General features: G+C 44.0%; 2 protein-coding genes across 3 annotated transcripts in view; one reads left to right on the top strand and one right to left on the bottom strand.

Annotated features, from left to right (window-relative positions):
• The window catches only part of tmem154 (transmembrane protein 154), a 174,325-nt gene extending 157,476 nt beyond the window's left edge, over positions 1–16,849 (top strand). Inside the window, exons 7-8 of the mRNA XM_088000175.1 lie at positions 5,046–5,155; positions 16,119–16,849. Of these exons, the coding sequence (XP_087856301.1) occupies positions 5,046–5,155; positions 16,119–16,189 (181 nt within the window). The 3' untranslated portion in view covers positions 16,190–16,849. The remainder of the gene's footprint in view (positions 1–5,045; positions 5,156–16,118) is intronic.
• The window catches only part of LOC148152056 (uncharacterized), a 288,374-nt gene that overhangs the window by 160,417 nt on the left and 107,195 nt on the right, over positions 1–20,762 (bottom strand). The gene's annotated exons all lie outside the window — the stretch shown is intronic.

Below are 20,762 nucleotides of genomic sequence, written 5' to 3' on the forward strand. Positions count from 1 at the left end.
TGGAAAAGGATAGACCAGATCTAAAAGTTGAAGTTCTAAATTGGAGAAAGGCCAGTTTTGACGGTATTAAGCAAGAACTTTCAAAAGCTGATTGGAGGCAGATGTTCGCAGGTAAAGGGACGGCTGGAAAATGGGAAGCCTTCAGAAATGAGGTAACAAGAATCCAGAGAAAGTATCTTCCTGTCAGGGTGAAAGGGAAGGCTGGTAGGTATAGGGAATACTGGATGACTAAAGAAATTGAGGGTTTGGTTAAGAAAAAGAAGGAAGCATATGTCAGATATAGACAGGATAGATCGAATGAATCCTTAGAGTATAAAGAAAGTAGGAGTATACTTAAGAGGGAAATCAGGAGGGCAAAATGGGGACATGAGATAGCTTTGGCAAATAGAATTAAGGAGAATCCAAAGGGTTTTTACAAATATATTAAGGACAAAAGGGTAACTAGGGAGAGAATAGGGCCCCTCAAAGATCAGCAAGACGGCCTTTGTGTGGAACCACAGAAAATGGGGGAGATACTAAATGAATATTTTGCATCAGTATTTACTGTGGAAAAGGATATGGAAGATATAGACTGTAGGGAAATAGATGGTGACATCTTGTAAAATGTCCAGATTACAGAGGAGGAAGTGCTGGATGTCTTGAAACGGGTAAAGCTGGATAAATCCCAGGACCTGATCAGGTGTACCCGAGAACTCTCTGGGAAGCTAGAGAAGTGATTGGTGGGCCTCTTGCTGAGATATTTGTATCATCGATAGTCACAGGTGAGGTGCCGGAAGACTGGAGGTTGGCAGACGTGGTGCCACTGTTTAAGAAGGGGGGTAAAGACAAGCCAGGGAACTATAGACCAATGAGCCTGATCTCAGTGGTGGGCAAGTTGTGAGGGACAGGAAGTACATGTATTTGGAAAGGCAAGGACTGATTAGGGATAGTCAACATGGCTTTGTGCATGGGAAATCATGTCACACAAACTTGATTGAGTTTTTTGAAGAAGTAACAAAGAGGATTGGTGAGGACAGAGCAGTAGATGTGATCTATATGGACTTCAGTAAGGCATTCGACAAGGTTCCCCATGGGAGACTGGTTAGCAAGGTTAGATCTCATGGAATACAGGGAGAACTAGCCATTTGGATACAGAACTGGCTCAAAGGTAGAAGACAGAGGGTGGTGGTGGTGGGTTGTTTTTCAGACTGGAGGCCTGTGACCAGTGGAGAGCCACAAGGATCAGTGCTGGGTCCTCTACTTTTTGTCATTTACATTTGGATGTGAGCATAAGGGGTACAGTTAGTAAGTTTGCAGATGACACCAAAATTGGAGGTGTAGTGGACAGCGAAGAGGGTTACCTCAGATTACAACAGGATCTGGACCAGATCGGCCAATGGGCTGAGAAGTGGCAGATGGAGTTTAATTCAGATAAATGCGATGTGCTGCATTTTGGGAAAGCATATCCTAGCAGGACTTATACACTTAATGGTAAGGTCCTAGGGAGTGTTGCTGAACAAAGAGACCTTGGAGTGCATGTTCATAGCTCCTTGAAAGTGGAGTCCAGGTAGATAAGATAGTGAAGAAGGCATTTGGTATGCTTTCCTTTATTGGTCAGAATATTGAGTACAGGAGTTGGGAGATCATGTTGCGGCTGTACAGGACATTGGTTAGGCCATTGTTGGAATATTGCGTGCAATTCTGGTCTCCTTCCTGTTGGAAAGATGTTGTGAAACTTGTAAGGGTTCAGAAAAGATTTACAAGGATGTTGCCAGGGTTGGAGGATCTGAGCTATAGGGAGAGGCTGAACAGGTTGGGGCTGTTTTCCCTGGAGCGTCGGAGCTGAGGGGTGACCTAATAGGGGTTTACAAAATTTTGAGGTGCATGGATAGGATAAATAGTCAAAGTCTTTTCCCTGGGGTCGGGGAGTCCAGAACTAGAGGGCATAGGTTTAGGGTGAGAAGGGAAAGATATAAAAGAGACCTAAGGGGCAACCTTTTTACGCAGAGGGTGGTATGTGTATGGAATGAGCTGCCAGAGGAAGTGGTGAAGGCTGGTACAATTACAACATTTAAAAGGCATTTGGATGGGTGTATGAATAGGAAAGGTTTGGAGGGATATGGGCCGGGTGCTGGCAGGTAGGACTAGATTGGGTTGGGATATCTGGTCGGCATGGACAGGTTGGACCAAAGGGTCTGTTTCCGTGCTGTACATCTCTGTGACTGTATGACTCTGCAATGTGACTTGTATCCTTAATAGTGAAGACTGATGCACCATCCCTGGTCAATTCATCTCTCATTTCTTTATTTTCCATTTTTAATTCTCCAGATTTACTTTGTAGGACCAATGTTCACTTTGTTATCTTTGTTTTCTTTGAATGTTCATAGAACATTGCACTGTTTTAATATTTCAGATTAATTTTCTCATGTACTCCAATTTTGTTTTTGCTTTATTTTGGTCATTCTTTGCTGTTTTTCATATTCTTCCAATCTTCTGACTTGCCACCTTTCTCCGCAGAATTATCTATTCGTTCTTTAATTTTCATTTTGACTTGACCGCAGATGGTTGTCTATCCTTTGGACTTTTCCTGACACTTCCGGATGTATCTACTCTGTGTATTCTAACATGCACTCTTGAATGTTTACAATCCATCTCTATTGGTCTATCCTTTAATTTAATTTGCCAGCTCTGTTTTCATGCTTGTCTAAGTGTCCTTATTTAAATTTTAAAGAGTAGGCTTGGACCCACCTCTCCCTCCTTTAAACAGATTGTAAACTTCAACCATGTTAACCCTGGGTTATTTCTACCCAGAGATACCTTCACTATGAGCTTGTTGATTAATCCTATCTCTTTGCACAAACAGGTGGGGTATTGCCTGCTGTCTGGTTGGCTCCAGAACACGGTGTTTTAAGAAAATGTCCCAAAAACATTCTATGAACTCCTAATCTCGGCTAGCTGTGTCCATCTAACTTGGTAGTCGAAGGGTAGATTAAAATCTCCCCTAACCTTTGAATATGACCTTCTGATAAGCTGGCATTTTTTCTTCCTTTATGCTTCACCCTGTCATCTGGGGAGCAGAGGCGCAGGGGTGACTTCTTGCCTTTATCATTTCTCATCACGTATAGAGTCATACCATTTCTACAACCTGGTTTCCTGAACTTAGTTCATCTCTCTCTGTGGTGCTCATATCATCGTTAACTTAAAGACCCACCCTCCCACCATTCCCTAATGTCCTGTACCTTTCAGGATTCTGATCCAACCCATGTCATCCCGCACTCAGCTCTACATCCTGTTTGGTCATTCATATTTGTGCCCTCAGTTCACCTATTTTTTTCTCTCTGTCTACTGTTTTCAGATACAGAGCCTTTAGTTTTAACCTTTTATCATGCATTCTTGTCTTATCGATTGGTTTACTTTCATAGAACATAGAACATAGAAGAATACAGCGCAGTACAGGCCCTTTGGCCCTCGATGTTGCGCCGATCCAAGCCCACCTAACCTATACTAACCCACTATCCTCCATATACCTATCCAATGCCCGCTTAAATGCCCATAAAGAGAGAGAGTCCACCACTGCTACTGGCAGGGCATTCCATGAACTTACGACTCGCTGAGTGAAGAACCTACCCCTAACTTCAGTCCTATATCTACCCCCCCTTAATTTAAAGCTATGCCCCCTTGTAATACCCGACTCCATACGCGGGAAAAGGTTCACACTGTCAACCCTATCTAACCCCCTAATCATCTTGTACACCTCAATCAAGTCACCCCTAAACCTTCTTTTCTCTAATGAAAACAGCCCCAAGTGTCTCAGTCTTTCCTCATACGATCTTCCTTCCATACCAGGCAACATCCTGGTAAACCTCCTCTGCACCCGTTCCAGTGCCTCCACATCCTTTCGATTTAGAGCATCTTTTCTTTCCTGTCATGGTCGGCTGATCATTTTGTATTTGCTTTGTGTTGGATCTACTCTTTGATTTACTCCATCTTCCAACCTCAGATGGTGACATGAATCACATTAATAGAGATGTAAAGATGATAAAGTGAAATGCGGGGAGGCTGAAGCGCCCTTAGGCTGCAGCAACAGAAAAGGGAACGAAGAGTCAGGGGAGAATTTGTGGGCCGGGGCCTGAACATGAGACTGGAACCTTGCCATGTCAGATGGTTCAGAAGGTGGTGAGGGCAGCCTGTAAAGTGGGAAGCAGATGTTACAAGGTTCCTTTTTCTTTACCAGAGCCTTATTTGCACCATTCACTTCATGGCCCTCCAAGGAGCAATTGCAATCATGTTGTCACTGAATAAGCAATGCTAGCCATCTGCTTCCAAATCGTACTTCACCTAGGATCAGTAATTGTCAGGGAACACAGATAACAAATGATAGCTTCAAGCAGTCATGAGATAGAATCACCGAATCATAGAGATATACAGCATGGGAACAGATGTGCCCATTGATTTCCTCCTTGTCAACAAGTCTTCTTATTACAACAAATTAAAAGCAAATGCAGGTGTTCACATTTAGTGATGACCAGTAGCAAGTATTGGAAGACGATATATATCCTTGACCTTCTGGATGGAACTGGCTTGTGGGCTTGGAAGGTGCTGTCGAAGGAAGCACAGTTAATTCCTGAAGGTTACTGCATGTCTCTCTTTTCAGTGATATTCTGGTTCCTTGTTACCGAGGACTGCTTGATGCAGGGTTTTTATTTTTATTAACTGTGTCTGAATGTGCCAGAAGATAAACTTCAAATGGGAACCTAGGAGCAGCTGCAGACGTGAAAGAGGGTGTCGTCTGGAAAAGGAGAGCCAGCCTGGCAGTAGAAATTGCCAGGAATTAGAGAGCTGAAGCGATGTGGTGACAATTGGACTGGCAATCACCATTACCCAGGGAGACGAAAGAAAACTGTGAGAGGGATTGAGGAAGGATAACAAGCAGAAAGAGTAAAAGAAACAAGGGCTGCTCAAGAATGAGCACAACCACAATTGGTTTCTATTGCTGTAAATTTCCAAGGACTGTTTGTTTTTTGTCTTTTCTTAGCCTCAGTTTAACCAATTGTTTTCCTTCGCAGGGACATTTGCTTCCTTTCAATTAACTCTCCTGTACACCAAGGCGAAAGTGAGCACTGCAGATGCTGGAGATTAGAGTCAAGATTAGAGTGGTGCTGGAAAAGCTCATCAGGTCAGGCAGGATCCGAGGAGTGGGAGAATTGGGGTTTTGGGCAAACGCCCTTCACCAGGAATGAGGCTGTGAGCCGAGAGGGTGAGATACTGTACTCGTGCCATCCCCAGGCAAGGCTGTTGGCATTGCTGCTCAGACCCTCGGCCCAGTATTTTCCAATTGGAGATGGGAACTGCTTGTCAAGTTTCACCCTGATGTTTCAAACCTCCCCTCCCTCCCTCCCTCGTTCCAGTTGGGTTCTTCAGTTGCCCAGAGTTGGGTCTGCAGCTGCAAAGTCGTACAGGCTTAGGTTAAAGGGCCTGTTACTAACGGTGCCACAACCAAATCAATTTAATCCTGCTGAGCTGGGTAAATCTCTGCTCATCCCATCCCATTCTGTCAGCACCCCAACCCACTCACCCAGAATGCATTTTATAAAGATAAGGCTCAAATCCCACAATAACATTTTTGTCCATTTTCCTTCCATTGCCCACTGCCTCTGTCACACTGTCACATTTACATCTTGTTTACTCTGCACTTCGAGGGGAATAATCCCCCCCCAGTCACACTTCAGTTTTCACTCGCTTTACATCTCTTTGCTTCTTTCTCCACTATTCACAACCTCTTTGTTTTTTACACCATCTGTCCTCTTGATCCTCCTCCACGTTTATCAAAAGTGTAAAAAAGAACCTATTTTCCAACAGCTTTCAGTTCTGAAGTACAGTCATACTAGGCTTGAAGCATTAACTCTATTTCTCTCCACAGAAGCTGCCAGACCTCCTGAGTTTCTCCAGCATTTGCTGTTTGTTCCCTTTATTTTCCTTCACCTTCCTTCTTTACTTTGACAGTATCCAACCATCCTACCTCTGCAATTATAAGGTTCACGTGATGATAGACACTAGTAACACAGCGTTTGAGGATTTTACTCCATCCTTTGTATATCTGATAATGCAATGTAGCCATAGTTGGCTGGGCCAGCATTTATTGTTCATCCGTAATTGCCCTGGAGAGGTCAGTGGGGCATTGCCTCCTTGAATTACTGGATTCCTTGAGTTTTTCTACACTGTCAATTCTGCTGTGGTTCTGTTCGCCGAGCTGGAAATTTTTGTTGCAAACGTTTCGTCCCCTGTCTAGGTGACATCCTCAGTGCTTGGGAGCCTCCTGTGAAGCGCTTCTGTGGTGTTTCCTCCGGCATTTATAGTGGCCTGTCCCTGCCGCTTCCGGTTGTCAGTTTCAGCTGTCTGCTGTAGTGGCCGGTATATTGGGTCCAGGTCTATGTGTTTGTTGATGGAGTTCGTGGATGAGTGCCAAGCATCTAGGAATTCCCTGGCTGTTCTCTGTCTGGCTTGCCCTATAATGGTAGTGTTGTCCCAGTCGAATTCATGTTGCTTGTTGTCTGCGTGTGTGGCTACTAAGGATAGCTGGTCGTGTCGTTTCGTGGCTAGTTGATGTTCATGGATGCGGATCGTTAGCTGTCTTCCTGTTTGTCCTATGTAGTGTTTTGTGCAGTCCTTGCATGGGATTTTGTACACTACATTAGTTTTGCACAAACTCCTGAAGAAGGGCCTGTGCCCGAAACGTCGAATCTCCTGTTCCCTGGATGCTGCCTGACCTGCTGTGCTGTTCCAGCAATAAAGTTTCAACCTTGTGGATAATGGACAGGCATTGAGGAAACAAGAGTTGAGTTACTCACTGCAGGTTTCCTAGCCTCTGATATTCTCTTGTTGCTACAGTATTTAAATGGCCAGTCCAGTTCAGTTTCTGGTCAATGGTAACTCCAAGATGTTAACAATGAGGAGTTATTATTTATAATGCCATTGAAATGTCAAGAGTCGATGATTAGGGTCTCTCTTGTTGCAGATGGTGAATGCCTGGTACTTGAGTGGCACATAAGTTACATGCCTTCCACCTATCACTGCATATTGTTCAGATCTTGTTGTATTTGGACACGGACTGCTTCAGTGTCTGAGGAGACATGAATGATACTGAACGTTGTGCATTCATCAGCAAACATCCCCACTTCTGACCTTATGATGGAGGAAAGGTCATTGATGAAGCAGCTGAAGGTGGTTAGACATAGGACACTACCCTGAGGAACTCCTGCAGAGATGTCCTGGAGCTGAGATGACTGAGCTCCAAGCAGCCACAACCGTCTTCCTCTTTGCCAGGTATAATTCTAACCAGTGGGCAATTTGCCCCCTGATATCCATTGATACCAGTTTTGCCAGGGTGCCTGATGTCACACTCAGTCAAAAGCAGCCTTGATATCAAGGCCTGCCCCTCTCCCCTCCCCTCTGGAATTCAGCTCTTTTGTCCATGTTTGAACCAAGGCTGTAATGAGGTCAGGAGCTGAGTGACCCTGGCAGAACCCAAACTGGGCATCACTGAGCAGGTTATTGCTGAGCAGGTGCTGCTTGATAGCTCTGTTGACAGGGTCAGTTGATGAGCAAGAGTGGACTGATGGGAATGACAATTTGCCAAGTTGGGTTTAATCTGCTTTTTATGTACAGAATGTACCTCGGCAATTTTCCACAAGGTTGGGTAGGTGCCAGGGTTGTAGCAGGGTTGAAACAGTTTGGCTAGGGGTCCAGCTCCATGGAAGCTGCCAGACCTCCTGAGTTTCTCCAGCATTTGCTGTTTGTTCCCTTTATTTTCCTTCACCTGGAGCACAGGTCTTTAGTACTATCACTGAAATGTTGTCAGAGCTAAAGACTTTGCAGCATCCAGTGCCTTTAACCATCTCTTGATATCATGTAGAATGAATTGAATTGGCTAAGGGCTGGGATCCGTGATGATGGAGACCATTGGAGCAGGCTGAGATGGATCATCTGTTTGATATTCTGGCTGGAGATTGGAGTTGATGACAGTACAAAAAGACTTGGAGAATATGTTAGATGGAGGTTTTCCATAACATAAGGCTTGCTTCTGGTTTATCAATTTACAAATAGCTCAAAGCCTGACCTCTAGAGTTAAGGATAGAATACCAGGCAACTGTACCGTTGAGGCAAATATTGCATTGTTAAAGCTCTGTGTGAAGATTCAGTACTTGCATTTTGCGGAGTCTTTTCAAATAAAGAAGCTATTGAGGTCCAGTTGATATAAATATCAGGAACTCATTCAGCACTGCTCTGGTGAACATTTTGTAAAGGATTTGCAGTTCTGCCAGTCCCTTGTTATATCTTTGTTTCAGTCATTATTTCACAAAGGAATGAATTCTGACAGCTTTCTTTGACTTGAGTATTGAATAAATTGCTCTCATCTAGTATATTAACTACCTGACTTTGAGCGGTATTGTGTCCAGGTTTGTGTTGAGTTACAATAGCATTATGGCAGGAGTCAGTTTGATTTGGGCACAGTAGACTGAGTTGATTGTACATCATAACACTTGATCAGTTTATTCCTACATTATAGAGCACATATTGCACACGGAAAGTGCACAGATCAAGGGGATGTTTCAGTTCATGCAGAAATCCTAAAATACCCGCTGTTCACCTCCAAGCTGTGCTGCTTCTGAGTATTCAGTAAGCTCAAACTGCGGATCTCTGTCATATTTAGATGTAGCTCGAGAGACGCTGTAACAGGGATATTAGCCAGAAGGATGGTCCTTTTTCTAATGTGGAGAATTGTGCAACGGCTCACAGTATGGATGCAACCAAAGGAAAGGTGAATGGCACCTCACCTGTCAATAGGTACATGGGAAGTTTAAAGGTAATCAGGGCAGGCTTCATCATATTTTACCGAATATTATGATGTTGCTTCACAATGAATAGGGGAGAGAATAACTAGCCACTGAAACCTCTTCACTTTCTGAACACTCACGACTGTGGCTTCCACTGCTGTCTTAATCATCGACTCTGAGATATGAAAGCTGCCAAGGAGGAATACACACAGGCAATGCTCTCACAAGCTACCAGCATGTAGAGCTAAGGACAGAAGACAGCAGCAAGACTGTGCACTAGCGGTGATACATTCCTCCTCTTTTTTTACAGCAGATATCGCTCTATATTTGCTTCTGGATAATAAACATGGCAATTGAAGATATGAAATAGGGTGGGCATTGAGGACTGGCAGGGTAACAGTTATGTGATACTTTAAATCCCAGCAGAAAAAGAAATCTCATAAATTGTGGATGAGGAGACAAATATGAAAGAAAGCAAAGTGAGAGGCTCTCTCAGCTCAGGCCTGGAGTCAATCACTGGTTGCAAAGCATTCGTTCCTTACACACTCACTAATACAATGATTAAAATATAAATGTGCCAAGGTCTAAACAGCACAGAACACAATCTCTCAACGTATAAACCTTGTCTGAAATACATTCTTAATGGTAGCATTCTTTCTGGTTAGCACTGCTGCCTGACAGCACCAGGGATCCGAGTTCGATTCCTGCCTCGGGTGACTGTCTGTGTGGAGTTTGCGCATTCTCCCCGTGTCTGGGTGGGTTTCCTCCGGGTGCTCCGGTTTCCTCCCACAGTCCAAAGATGTGCAGGTTAGGGTGGATTGGCCATGCTAAATTGCCCACAGTGTTCAGGGATGTGCAGGCTGGGTAGGTTAGCCATGGAAAATGCAGAAATAGGGTGTGGTGGGTGGGGTGAACAGACTCTATGGGCTGAACAGCCTCCATCTGCACTGTAAGGAGTCTAAGATCCTCCCAGTTCTTCTGGTGAAGGAACGTAAGATAGAGGTGTGCGCCCTGGCCCCAGCACCTCACAACAACCCCATCACTGCAAAACAATCTTTAAAGACAGCATTGTTTGAGTCCAGACTAGACACAGTTCCACAAGCATCCAATTCTAGAGTATTTGGATAAATAAACCTATTGAGATTAAAATGATGCAGGAACAGGAGGCTTATGATAAATGTCTGGTTCATAATTCAGTAGAGAACCAGCCTGAATAAATATACAACTAACAAATGTGACGAAGAGCAAAGAAGAGATAGCATAAAAGATTAAAACAATTTTAATAAATATCCAAACCATAAAAGTGTAGTCAATTAAAGCATGGGGTCAATCTTAGTGAGAAAAATCAACTTGTGGAGGTTGAGAATGAGGCAGACGTTTGAGATGAAGGCTTTACATCAACAAGGAAGTTGTCACCACTGTCACAACAAAGGAGCAGGCAGCCGAGAAGCTGGAGAAGATCGAAATAGGTAAAGATGAGATAGTTAAAAGGTTCAAAGTAAGAATTGCCTTGTCTGTATCAGAAGAATCCTTGGTTACTGAGATTGAAATCGAGGTGTTTTGTCCACAATTGTCCAGTGCTTGTTAAACATGTCTAGAGGACTGAAGGATTGAAATTGTTATCCCTCTCTTCACAAAAGACAAGAGCAAAAAGAGACCCACAGTTGCAGGTCAGTCCATATCATTGGTGGGGAGCCATTTCGAGTCAGTGAATGTGAAGTGTGTTTGTGTGGCTGTCACCCCCAGCAAACATCTCAGTTCCGTCAAAATTCTCATTGATTGCCCAAACATCAGAGGAATTTGTATGGGGCATAGTTTTCAGTTTGTGCCTTTGGATGGAGGATTGCTTAATCACTTGCACGTTAGGATAAACATTTTCTTTCAATGTATTTATAGTATGAAATGTCTGTAATCTTTCAGCTAACCATTACCTCCATCTGCAATTTTACAAAGTGATTGGATTCAAGAATCTGAATATTAACATTTCTGGGTGGGTGGGGAGTTGGAGAGGGTAACAGTACCAACACAAGCACTGTACATTCAAAGGATGTGCTGGCTTTGGCCAGTTTTTGAAATTTGCATTTTAATCTATTTTTATTTTGCTGATTCTATCTTGTCAGATAGTGATATCACTGTCTACTTAGAGTTATAGAGTCATAGAGATGTACAGCATGGAAACAGACCCTTCAGTCTAACCCATCCATGCTGACCAGATATCCCAACACAATCTAGTCCCACCTGCCAGCACCCGGCCCATATCCCTCCAAACCCTTCCTATTCATATACCCATCCAAATGCCTCTTAAATGTTGCAATTGTACCAGCGTCCACCACTTCCTCTGGCAGCTCATTCCATACACATACCACCCTCTGTGTGAAAACGTTGCCCCTTTGGTCTCTTTTATATCTTTCCCCTCTCACCCTAAACCTATGCCCTCTAGTTCTGGACTTCCTGACCCCAGGGAAAAGACTTTATCTATTTATCCTATCCATGCCCCTCATGATTTTATAAACCTCTATAAGGTCACCCCTCAGCCTCCGACGCTTTAGGGAAAACAGACCCAGCCTGTTCAGCCTCTCCCAGCTCAAATCCTCTAACCCTGGCAACATCCTTGTAAATATTTCTGAACCCTTTCAAATTTCACAACATCCTTCTGATAGGAAGGAGACCAGAATTGCATGCAATATTCCAACAGTGGCCTAACCAATGTCCTGTACAGCCGCAACATGACCTCCCAACTCCTGTACTCAATACTCTGACCAATAAAGGAAAGCATATCAAACACCGCCTTCACTATCCTATCTACCTGCAACTCCACTTTCAAGGAGTTATGAACATGCACTCCAAGGTCCCTTTGTTCAGCAACACTCCCTAGGACCTTACCATTAAGTGTATAAGTCCTGCTAAGATTTGCTTTCCCAAAATGCAGCACCTCACATTTATCTGAATTAAACTCCATCTGCCACTTCTCAGCCCATTGGCCCATCTGGTCCAGATCCTGTTGTAATCTGAGGTAACCCTCTTCGCTGTCCACTAAACCTCCAATTTTGGTGTCATCTGCAAACTTACTAACTGTACCTCTTATGCTCGCATCCAAATCATTTCTATAAATAACAAAAAGTAGAGGACCCAGCACCGATCCTTGTGGCACTCCACTGGTCACAGGCCTCCAGTCTGAAAAACAACCCTCCACCACCACTCTCATAGAACATAGAACATAGAACAATACAGCACAGAACAGGCCCTTCGGCCCACGATGTTGTGCCGAACTTCTAACCTAGATTAAGTACCCATCCATGTACCTATCCAAATGCCGCTTAAAGGTCGCCAATGATTCCGACTCTACCACTCCCACAGGCAGCGCATTCCATGCCCCCACCACTCTCTGGGTAAAGAACCCACCCCTGACATCTCCCCTATACCTTCCACCCTTCACCTTAAATTTATGTCACCTTGTAACACTCTGTTGTACCCGGGGAAAAAGTTTCTGACTGTCTACTCTATCTATTCCTCTGATCATCTTATAAACCTCTATCAAGTCACCCCTCATCCTTCGCCGTTCCAACGAGAAAAGGCCGAGAACTCTCAACCTATCCTCGTACGACTTCCTCTCCATTCCAGGCAACTTCCTGGTAAATCTTCTCTGCACCCTCTCCAAAGCTTCCACATCTTTCCTAAAGTGAGGCGACCAGAACTGCACACAGTACTCCAACTGTGGCCTAACCAAAGTCCTGTACAGCTGCAACATCACTTCACGACTCTTGAATTCAATCCCTCTGCTAATGAACGATAATACTCCATAGGCCTTCTTACAAACTCTATCCACCTGAGTGGCAACCTTCAAAGATCTATGTACATAGACCCCAAGATCCCTCTGTTCCTCCACCTGACTTAGAACCCTACCATTAACTCTGTATTCCGCATTCTTATTTGTTCTTCCAAAATGGACAACCTCACACTTGGCAGGGTTGAACTCCATCTGCCACTCCTCAGCCCAGCTCTGCATCATATCTAAGTCCCTCTGCAGCCGACAACAGCCCTCCTTACTGTCCACAACTCCACCTATCTTCGTATCATCTGCAAATGTACTGACCCACCCTTCGACTCCCTCATCTTAGTCATTAATAAAAATTACAAACAGCAGAGGACCCAGAACTGATCCCTGCGGAACTCCACTTGTAACTGGGCTCCAGGCTGAATATTTACCGTCTACCACCACTCTCTGCCTTCGACCGGTTAGCCAGTTTTCTATCCAATTGGCCAAATTTCCCTCTATCCCATGCCTCCTGAATTTCCGCATAAGCCTACCATGGGGAACCTTATCAAATGCCTTACTAAAATCCATGTACACTACATCCACTGCTCTACCCTCATCCACATGCTTGGTCACCTCCTCGAAGAATTCAATAAGACTTGTAAGGCAAGACCTACCCTTCACAAATCCGTGCTGGCTGTCCCTAATCAAGCAGTGTCTTTCCAGATACTCATAAATCCTATCCCTCAGTACCCTTTCCATTACTTTGCCTACCACAGAAGTAAGACTAACAGGCCTGTAATTCCTGGGGTTATCCCTATTCCCTTTTTTGAACAGGGGCACAACATTCGCTACTCTCCAGTCCCCTGGTACCACCCCCGTTGCCAGTGAAGACGAGAAGATCATTGCCAACGGTACTGCAATTTCCTCTCTTGCTTCCCACATAATCCTAGGATATATCCCGTCAGGCCCGGGGGACTTGTCTATCCTCAAGTTGTTCAAAATGTCCAACACATCTTCCTTCCTAACAGGTATCTCTTCTAGCTTACCAGTCCATTTCACACTCTCCTCTTCTACAATACGGTCTCTCCCGTTCGTAAATACTGAAGAGAAGTACTTGTTCAAGACCTCTCCTATCTCTTCCGACTCAATACACAGTCTCCCACTACTGTCCTTGATCGGACCTACCCTCGTTCTCGTTATTCTCAGGTTTCTCACATACGCATAAAATGCCTTGGGGTTATCCTTGATCCTATCCGCCAACGATTTTTCATGCTCTCTCTTAGCTCTCCTAATCCCTTTCTTCAGGTCCCTTCTGGCTATCCTGTATCCTTCCACTGCTCTGTCTGAATCCTGTTTCCTCAACCTTATGTAAGCCTCCTTCTTCCTCTTTACCAGACATTCAACCTCTCTCGTCAACCAAGGCTCCCTCACACGACCATTTCTTTCCTGCCTGATAGGTACATACATATCATGGACACGTCGTATCTGCTCTTTGAAAAAGTTCCACATTTCCACCACATCCTTCCCTGACAGCCTATGCTCCCAACGTATGCTCCTCAAATCCTGCCTTACAGCATCGTAATTTCCCTTCCCCCAATTATAAAATCTACCTTGTTGTGCGCACCTATCTCTCTCCATAACCAAGGTGAAAGTCACAGAATTGTGGTCACCATCACCAAAATGTTCACCCACTAACAAGCCCACCACTTGTCCCGGTTCATTACCAAGTACCAAATCCAATATGGCCTCCCCTCTGGTTGGACAATCTACATACTGCGTTAGAAAAGCTTCCTGGACACACTGCACAAACACTGCCCCATCCAATCTACTTGATCTAAAGAGCTTCCAATCAATATTTGGGAAGTTGAAGTCGCCCATGACTACGACCCTGTGGCTTCTGCACCTTTCCAAAATCTGTTTCCCAATCTGTTTCTCCACATCTCTGCTGCTATTGGGGGGCCTATAGTAAACACCCAACAAGGTGACTGCACCTTTCCTATTTCTGACTTCAGCCCATACTACCTCCAGAGGCAGATCCCCCTCAAACTTCCTTTCTGCAGCCGTTATACCATTTCTAATTAGCAATGCCACCCCCCCCTCCTTTTTTCCCACCCTCCCTAATCTTACTGAAACACCTGTAAACAGGAACCTCCAACAGCCATTCCTGTCCCTCATCTATCCACGTTTCCGTGATGGCCACAACATCGTAGTCCCAGGTACCGATCCACGCCTTAAGTTCACCCACCTTATTTCTGATACTCTCTGTCTAAATTGCCTCTGTTGTTATCAAGTAGTGATGAATACTGTATGTACTCATGTATAGGTCAAATTTTGAAGACAGTTTTTAAAGCTGGAACTAGGGAGTCGACTTATACATCAGATATTGTTTTCAAGGGGATGAAATTCATGCTTGGCATGAGTCAAAACAAGAGCCAGATCGCTACATAAAATAATAAGCAACAAAAGGACAAAGAATTATGGCCATTATTGAATATTTATCTACAAAATAACAGTAGAATGGTACTGTCGCACTGTATTCCAGTTATCATTGCCGTAATGTGCATGTAGATCTACACACGAGCAGAAGCTAATAGGCATATGAGCCAGTGGTCAAGGTATTTATACAACACACAATTCTGAAAAACTAGGATCGACTTATACATGAGGTATATGGAAAATTCTGGATTTTTTGGCCAAAATAAGGGGTTTACTTATACATGAGATCGACCTCTACATGAGTATATATGGTAGATTTCACAAATGATCCCTTTTGGTCCTTTTCCCATTTCTCCTTTCTCTCCTGAAGTTGCTAACTGTTTCTGGAGTATGGCCTCAAAGGTATTGGTAATTGCCAGGACTTTGCCAAATACACAAATAGTATAATTTTTCACCTGTAAGTTCAGCCAGTTAGATTTAACAGGTAGATTCTCTGAAAATAGGCATCATAGCCGGTCCTGCCCTAACACAATACACAGAAATTCCAGCTAATGTGACTGGAAAATGACAAGAAATGCCATTGCGTGGTAGCTTTTCCCTTCTCTTATCCAGGGCTGTTGCAGAAATTGAAGAGTGCAGATTGCTGGTCAGCATAACCACCGGATGAAGGAGCGACGCTCCGAAAGCTAGTGCTTCCAAATAAATCTGTTTGACTATAACCTGGTGTTGTGTGGTTTTTAACTGTGTCAGCTCACTGCGCATAAACTAGAAATTAAACCTGGCACTTCTTGGTTGTCCATTTAATGTGTCTCTCTATCACCAGATGCTAACAGCTGTTTAAATAATTGGGAAAATAAAGTCAATGTCATATATTGTGGACTTCTGCAAATTCTTATTGGTGAATTCAAGTTAGAACCTTGTCATTTTCCATGTTGAACAGATGCTGGTCCAACTCCTCGAGCCAACATTGGGTTTCCATCAGTGCTGCATTTACTTGGTTATACAGAGCTCTTTGTGAGTGGCAGTGTGGGATGAAGGAGTGTATTATTTCTTTCTGAGCTGTTCAAGCTCCTTGTGACTGATAGTTGTCTGTTTTTCAACTTGTTTTACAGGGACCCGGAATTATGAAATCTTGCTGTGGTTCAACGAGCACCCGAGCTACAAATCTTCTCACAAACTTTGAATTATGAAACCTTTTTTCAAGTTTTGACAAAGACTGATTCCTATCTTTGAATGGAGACATTCATTTGCACAACAGCGTATCTGTGATGGCTTTATTTCTTCTTTTAGATATGTTTGTTTATGGATTGATATTTCATGAATGTTTTAAACAGGAAGTATTTGTTTTTAGTTTGTTAACCAGATTTTTAAAGGCAAAAAGGTTAGAACTGCAGAGGCTAAAAATCTGAAATTTAAAAAATAAACAAAATGATGGAAATGTACAGCAAGTCTGTAAAAATTTAGAAGAGTAAATTGGTGAAGGCACCTGATCTGAAATGGTAACTTCCCTGCTGCTGGCAAAATTACTTATTCCAAGATTTTTCTGTTTCTTTTATTGTACATGTAGCTGTTTTATGAAATAGATTTTGCTGATTTTTAGTGATTCCTACAGAAATGTATTTGATTTACCGAACCTACTAAGATTCTGTTTTTAAAAAAATGTAACTTGCTCAGCAAGGTTAAAGTTGATGTAGGACAAACATGAGACAAATATTAGATGGAGAGGAATAAACAATACACAAGCAGGTATTGCATTTCTCACTTGTTAATGCAGCACAATTTTGTCTAAAAATGTAGAGGCAGGATGGAATTTTGGAAGTAAATAATATTTCTAAGATGTAAACTCATTCTGTTTATTCAGTTTACCATAATCATCTTTTAAAGATGACCATCTGGGCCCTTGTTTTAACAATATAATCCCCTCACACACTCAATTAGATCTAGTTAAAGACATATGGTGCCACATTAATGAATGGTGAGGGCAAATAATATATAATTTGATGGATAGTCCTATAGATTTAAAACATTTTGTGCAAGAAATACGTAGTCTACACATATATGCTTATTGAAGCTGACTTCAGCACACAAAACCACTCAACTCTTCTAGCTGAAAATGTCAATTACTAGGGACATAAGTTTAAAATAAAAGGGGGTGTATTTAAAGTAGGTGTGAGAGGCAAGTTTTTCACACAGAGGATGGTAAGTGCTTAGAATGTACTGCCAGAGGAGCTGGTGGTGGAGGAGGAAACAATCGCAACATTTTCAGAGGGAACTTGATAAATAAATGAAAAAGTAGGGAATAGAGGGATACTGACCATAGAAACAAAAGATGCTTATTTTAGAAAGGCTTCCGGTGTCAGCAGAGTCTTGGTAGGCCAAAAGGCCTGTTCCGGTGCTGTACTGTCCTTTGTTCTTTAATTGTACGTTCCAAAAAAAATACAGGGGTCCATGCACAGAAATCTCAAAAATGTAATAATTCGGTAGAGAAAATACTCAAGAAAGGGAAAATTAGCATGAGTGTATTTTAAAAACTGGACAGGCAATGTGGCTCAGTGATTAGCACTGCTGCCTCACAGGCCAGGGATACGGGTTTGATTCCAGCCTCGGGTAACTCTCTGTGTGGAGTTTGCGCATTTTCCTCATGTCTGCGTGGGTTTCCTCCGGGTGCTCCAGTTTCCTCCCACAGTCCAAAGATGTAAAGGCTATGTGTAATGGCCATGGGAAATGGAGGGTTACAGGGAAAGGTGTGGGAAACGAAGCCCACTACCAAATAATTTTAGTCCGAGTCAAATTCCGAAGCAGTCTTTATTCATACGTTCTTGCAAGACCGGGTGACCCGAAGTAGGCACACCCCAGAATAAGATCAGCACAGGTTTATACAGTTTCTTTGAGTCTCTCGGTTCTTCCCCTTTTACCTTATTGGCTTAGCATGCAAAGCGTCAAACCAATCACAAGTATTCGTAACTCTCCGCCCTTGTTTACTTCTCTTTCTTCAGTGCCTCTTACCCATGTTTATTTCTAGCCTTATTTGGTTACCCTTATCCAATCCAGTTCCTTGTTCGTGACAAGTTAGCTGAGTATTATGGCTTCTGCATACGTGACTTCTGCATTATGGCTTTTGCTAAAGCAACACTTTCTCTCCTGTTAGGGGTTTCTGCAGAAGTAACACTTACACACATTTTTCACAAACATATTTTCCACAAAGGGTAAGGGTGGGATGCTCTTTGGAGGGTCGGTGTGGACTCGATGGGCCAAATGACCTGTTCTACACTGAAGGGATTTTGTGAAAATATAGGACTAGAATGTAAAGGGAAAAGGTTTATATAAGGCGGCATGGTGGCACTGCTGCCTCACAGCACCAGAGACCCGGGTTCAATTCCCGCCTCAGGTGACCGTCTGTGTGGAGTTTGCACATTCTCCCCGTGTCTGCGTGGGTTTCCTCCCACAGTCCAGGTTAGGTGAATTGGCCATGCTAAATTGCTTGTAGTGTTTGGTGAAGGGGTAAATGTAGGGGAATGGGTCTGTGTGGGTGCGCATCGGAGGGTCGGTGTGGACTTGTTGGGCCGAAGGGCCTGTTTCCACACAGTAAGTAATCTAATCTAAGGCAGCACGTCCAAAAAGAAATTATATAAAGATATGTTTAAAGAGCTGACTTTCACTTGACAAAGGCATGATTACTGTAGTCCCACTGGTGGTACATCCAGCCTGGGTAATTAGGTTGGGAAGTAAATGCTATCACTTCAGTAAGACCACACTCCAATCTCTGAATGTCAGAACCCATCTATCAACCAGCAATTAATATATTTGAAACTTCAGTTAACTGGGAGAAACCATGCCTCGTGTCATATTGTGGTGGAAGCACCAAAAAAAAGCCACCCTCTTTTTCACAGACTGCTGAAAAGGTGGCGATGAGCCCTATAATAAGGGCTGCTGGTACCTGGCTTGGAGATAGTGCTTTTTCCCGAACTCTCACCCGTCTCAGAGAATGGGCCAGCAACGAGGTGTTCCTGACATCACTGAGCACTGAGCATTTGTACTGTGAAGCACTGTCTCTTTTGAGGACCTTGTGCATTCTGCAGAAGGCACCTTGGTCAGAGAGGGGACAGTGAGTAGGAGGGAGATGCCATTGGCCAGTGATAGTTATGACATGAGATCCAGGAAGGTGGGAAAGGTGCTGTAAAGTGTGGGGCTGTGTATGGGAGGCAGCAGCAGTCAGAGATAGGCAGAGATCCCAGCGTTATCTGAGTGTACATGGTCAGGGTGATCTAACACAGAGCAATGGAGCAACATTGCCCTAGGGACTTTATCTTTGAGGAGAGGCTGTCTGTGACATCTGAAACATTCCTCAGTGACCTTGAATTGTGTGGGTGACCAACTGATGTCTGTGGCCTTAAAGACAACTATAGCCGTGAACTTCTTTACTTCCAGCTCATTTCAGGCCTCATGTGGAGACCTCAGTGGAACCCCACAGCACCCAGTCTTTAGGTCTTAAGGTCTTTATTGGAGTCATGTTTAATCATGTCCATCGGTATGTTTCTTTTATATTTAACAAAACCAGTCAAGCAGAAAGAGGCAAAGGCTGTGCAGCCATGGTTGCTGCCCACGGGTACAGGGTAACCGATTGTACCCATCAAATCACCAGCTGGACAGCACAGAGCAAGAAGGATACCCCTCAATAAGTGTGCAGACTGTGCTCTGTCGCAGTCAAAGAACTGTGCAGGTTTGTCTGGGGCACAGCCATGATATGTACCTCTTCCAGTACTCTCAGGTACCAGAGCTGAACCACAGCCACACACTCACCATAGTGTATCTTAGCGGGTGCACAGTGTTGTGCAGGATGTGACACTGCAGCTTTCAAGCATTCTCTTTCTCCTCAGAAACAAACATTGGTCTGGCCCCAGGGCCAGTACCTGCACCAGCTGATCTTGTGCCCATGTAGGAAACGAAAGGAAGGAGAGTGAGGGGCATTTTCCACCTTCAAGGTGAGTGTGCTGAGATGCACTTCATCATAACAAACACTGCAACCATTGGAAGATATGAGTCAGCGTTTGAACGTTACACCATTCACCACGGAAGTGGCCATTGCTTCATGATGTAGGTAAAGCTTTCAAAGTCTTAATCCATCAATGTGCACTTCCTACCAGTTTCACATCAGCTGCCCCTCCCCCAGCCGCGTGTGAATGGTGATGGGATGATAAAAATGTATTCCTGGGGTCAGGCTGGTTCACATTTGGCCCTCCTCACTCAGGTATGTGCTGCCTCTCCTGCATTCCCTAAGGGAGTTTGTGAAGACAATGTTAGACCATGCAAGCCATGGGATGGGACTCGGCCACAGGACACTCCCCTCAACACCTTTTACCAAAATACAGGATTGAATTTGTTACTGACACAGCCCCACCTTAAAGCTCCTCCTGCTGTGCCGATGCTATGTCTGCATCACACCACCTTACACATGTGTGCAACACATAACACCATCCCAGAGTTGACTCCCTGTTCCATACGTGACCCTTCCTAGAACGCTGACCCCCTCGTTCTCGGAGACCTGAAAAGTGAATGGAGCCTGTTGTGGCAGTACAGCCAGGGTTGCTGGAGGCTACTGACCTCCTCTGTCCCCTTTATCCAGGCTGGCAAGGAGGCCATCCTCATCCAGAGCACAGGCACGTGGCTCTCTCACCCATCACAAGCTCAACAGGGAAGAATTGGGAGGGAGTTACCATCATATTTTGGTTTCTCAGTCATTGTGGAGTGACAAAGGC

Source organism: Chiloscyllium plagiosum, unplaced genomic scaffold (assembly GCF_037043375.1).
Source record: "Chiloscyllium plagiosum isolate Xiang-an unplaced genomic scaffold, Cpla_swu_hap1 HiC_scaffold_1, whole genome shotgun sequence".
Taxonomy (NCBI): Eukaryota; Metazoa; Chordata; class Chondrichthyes; order Orectolobiformes; family Hemiscylliidae; genus Chiloscyllium; species Chiloscyllium plagiosum.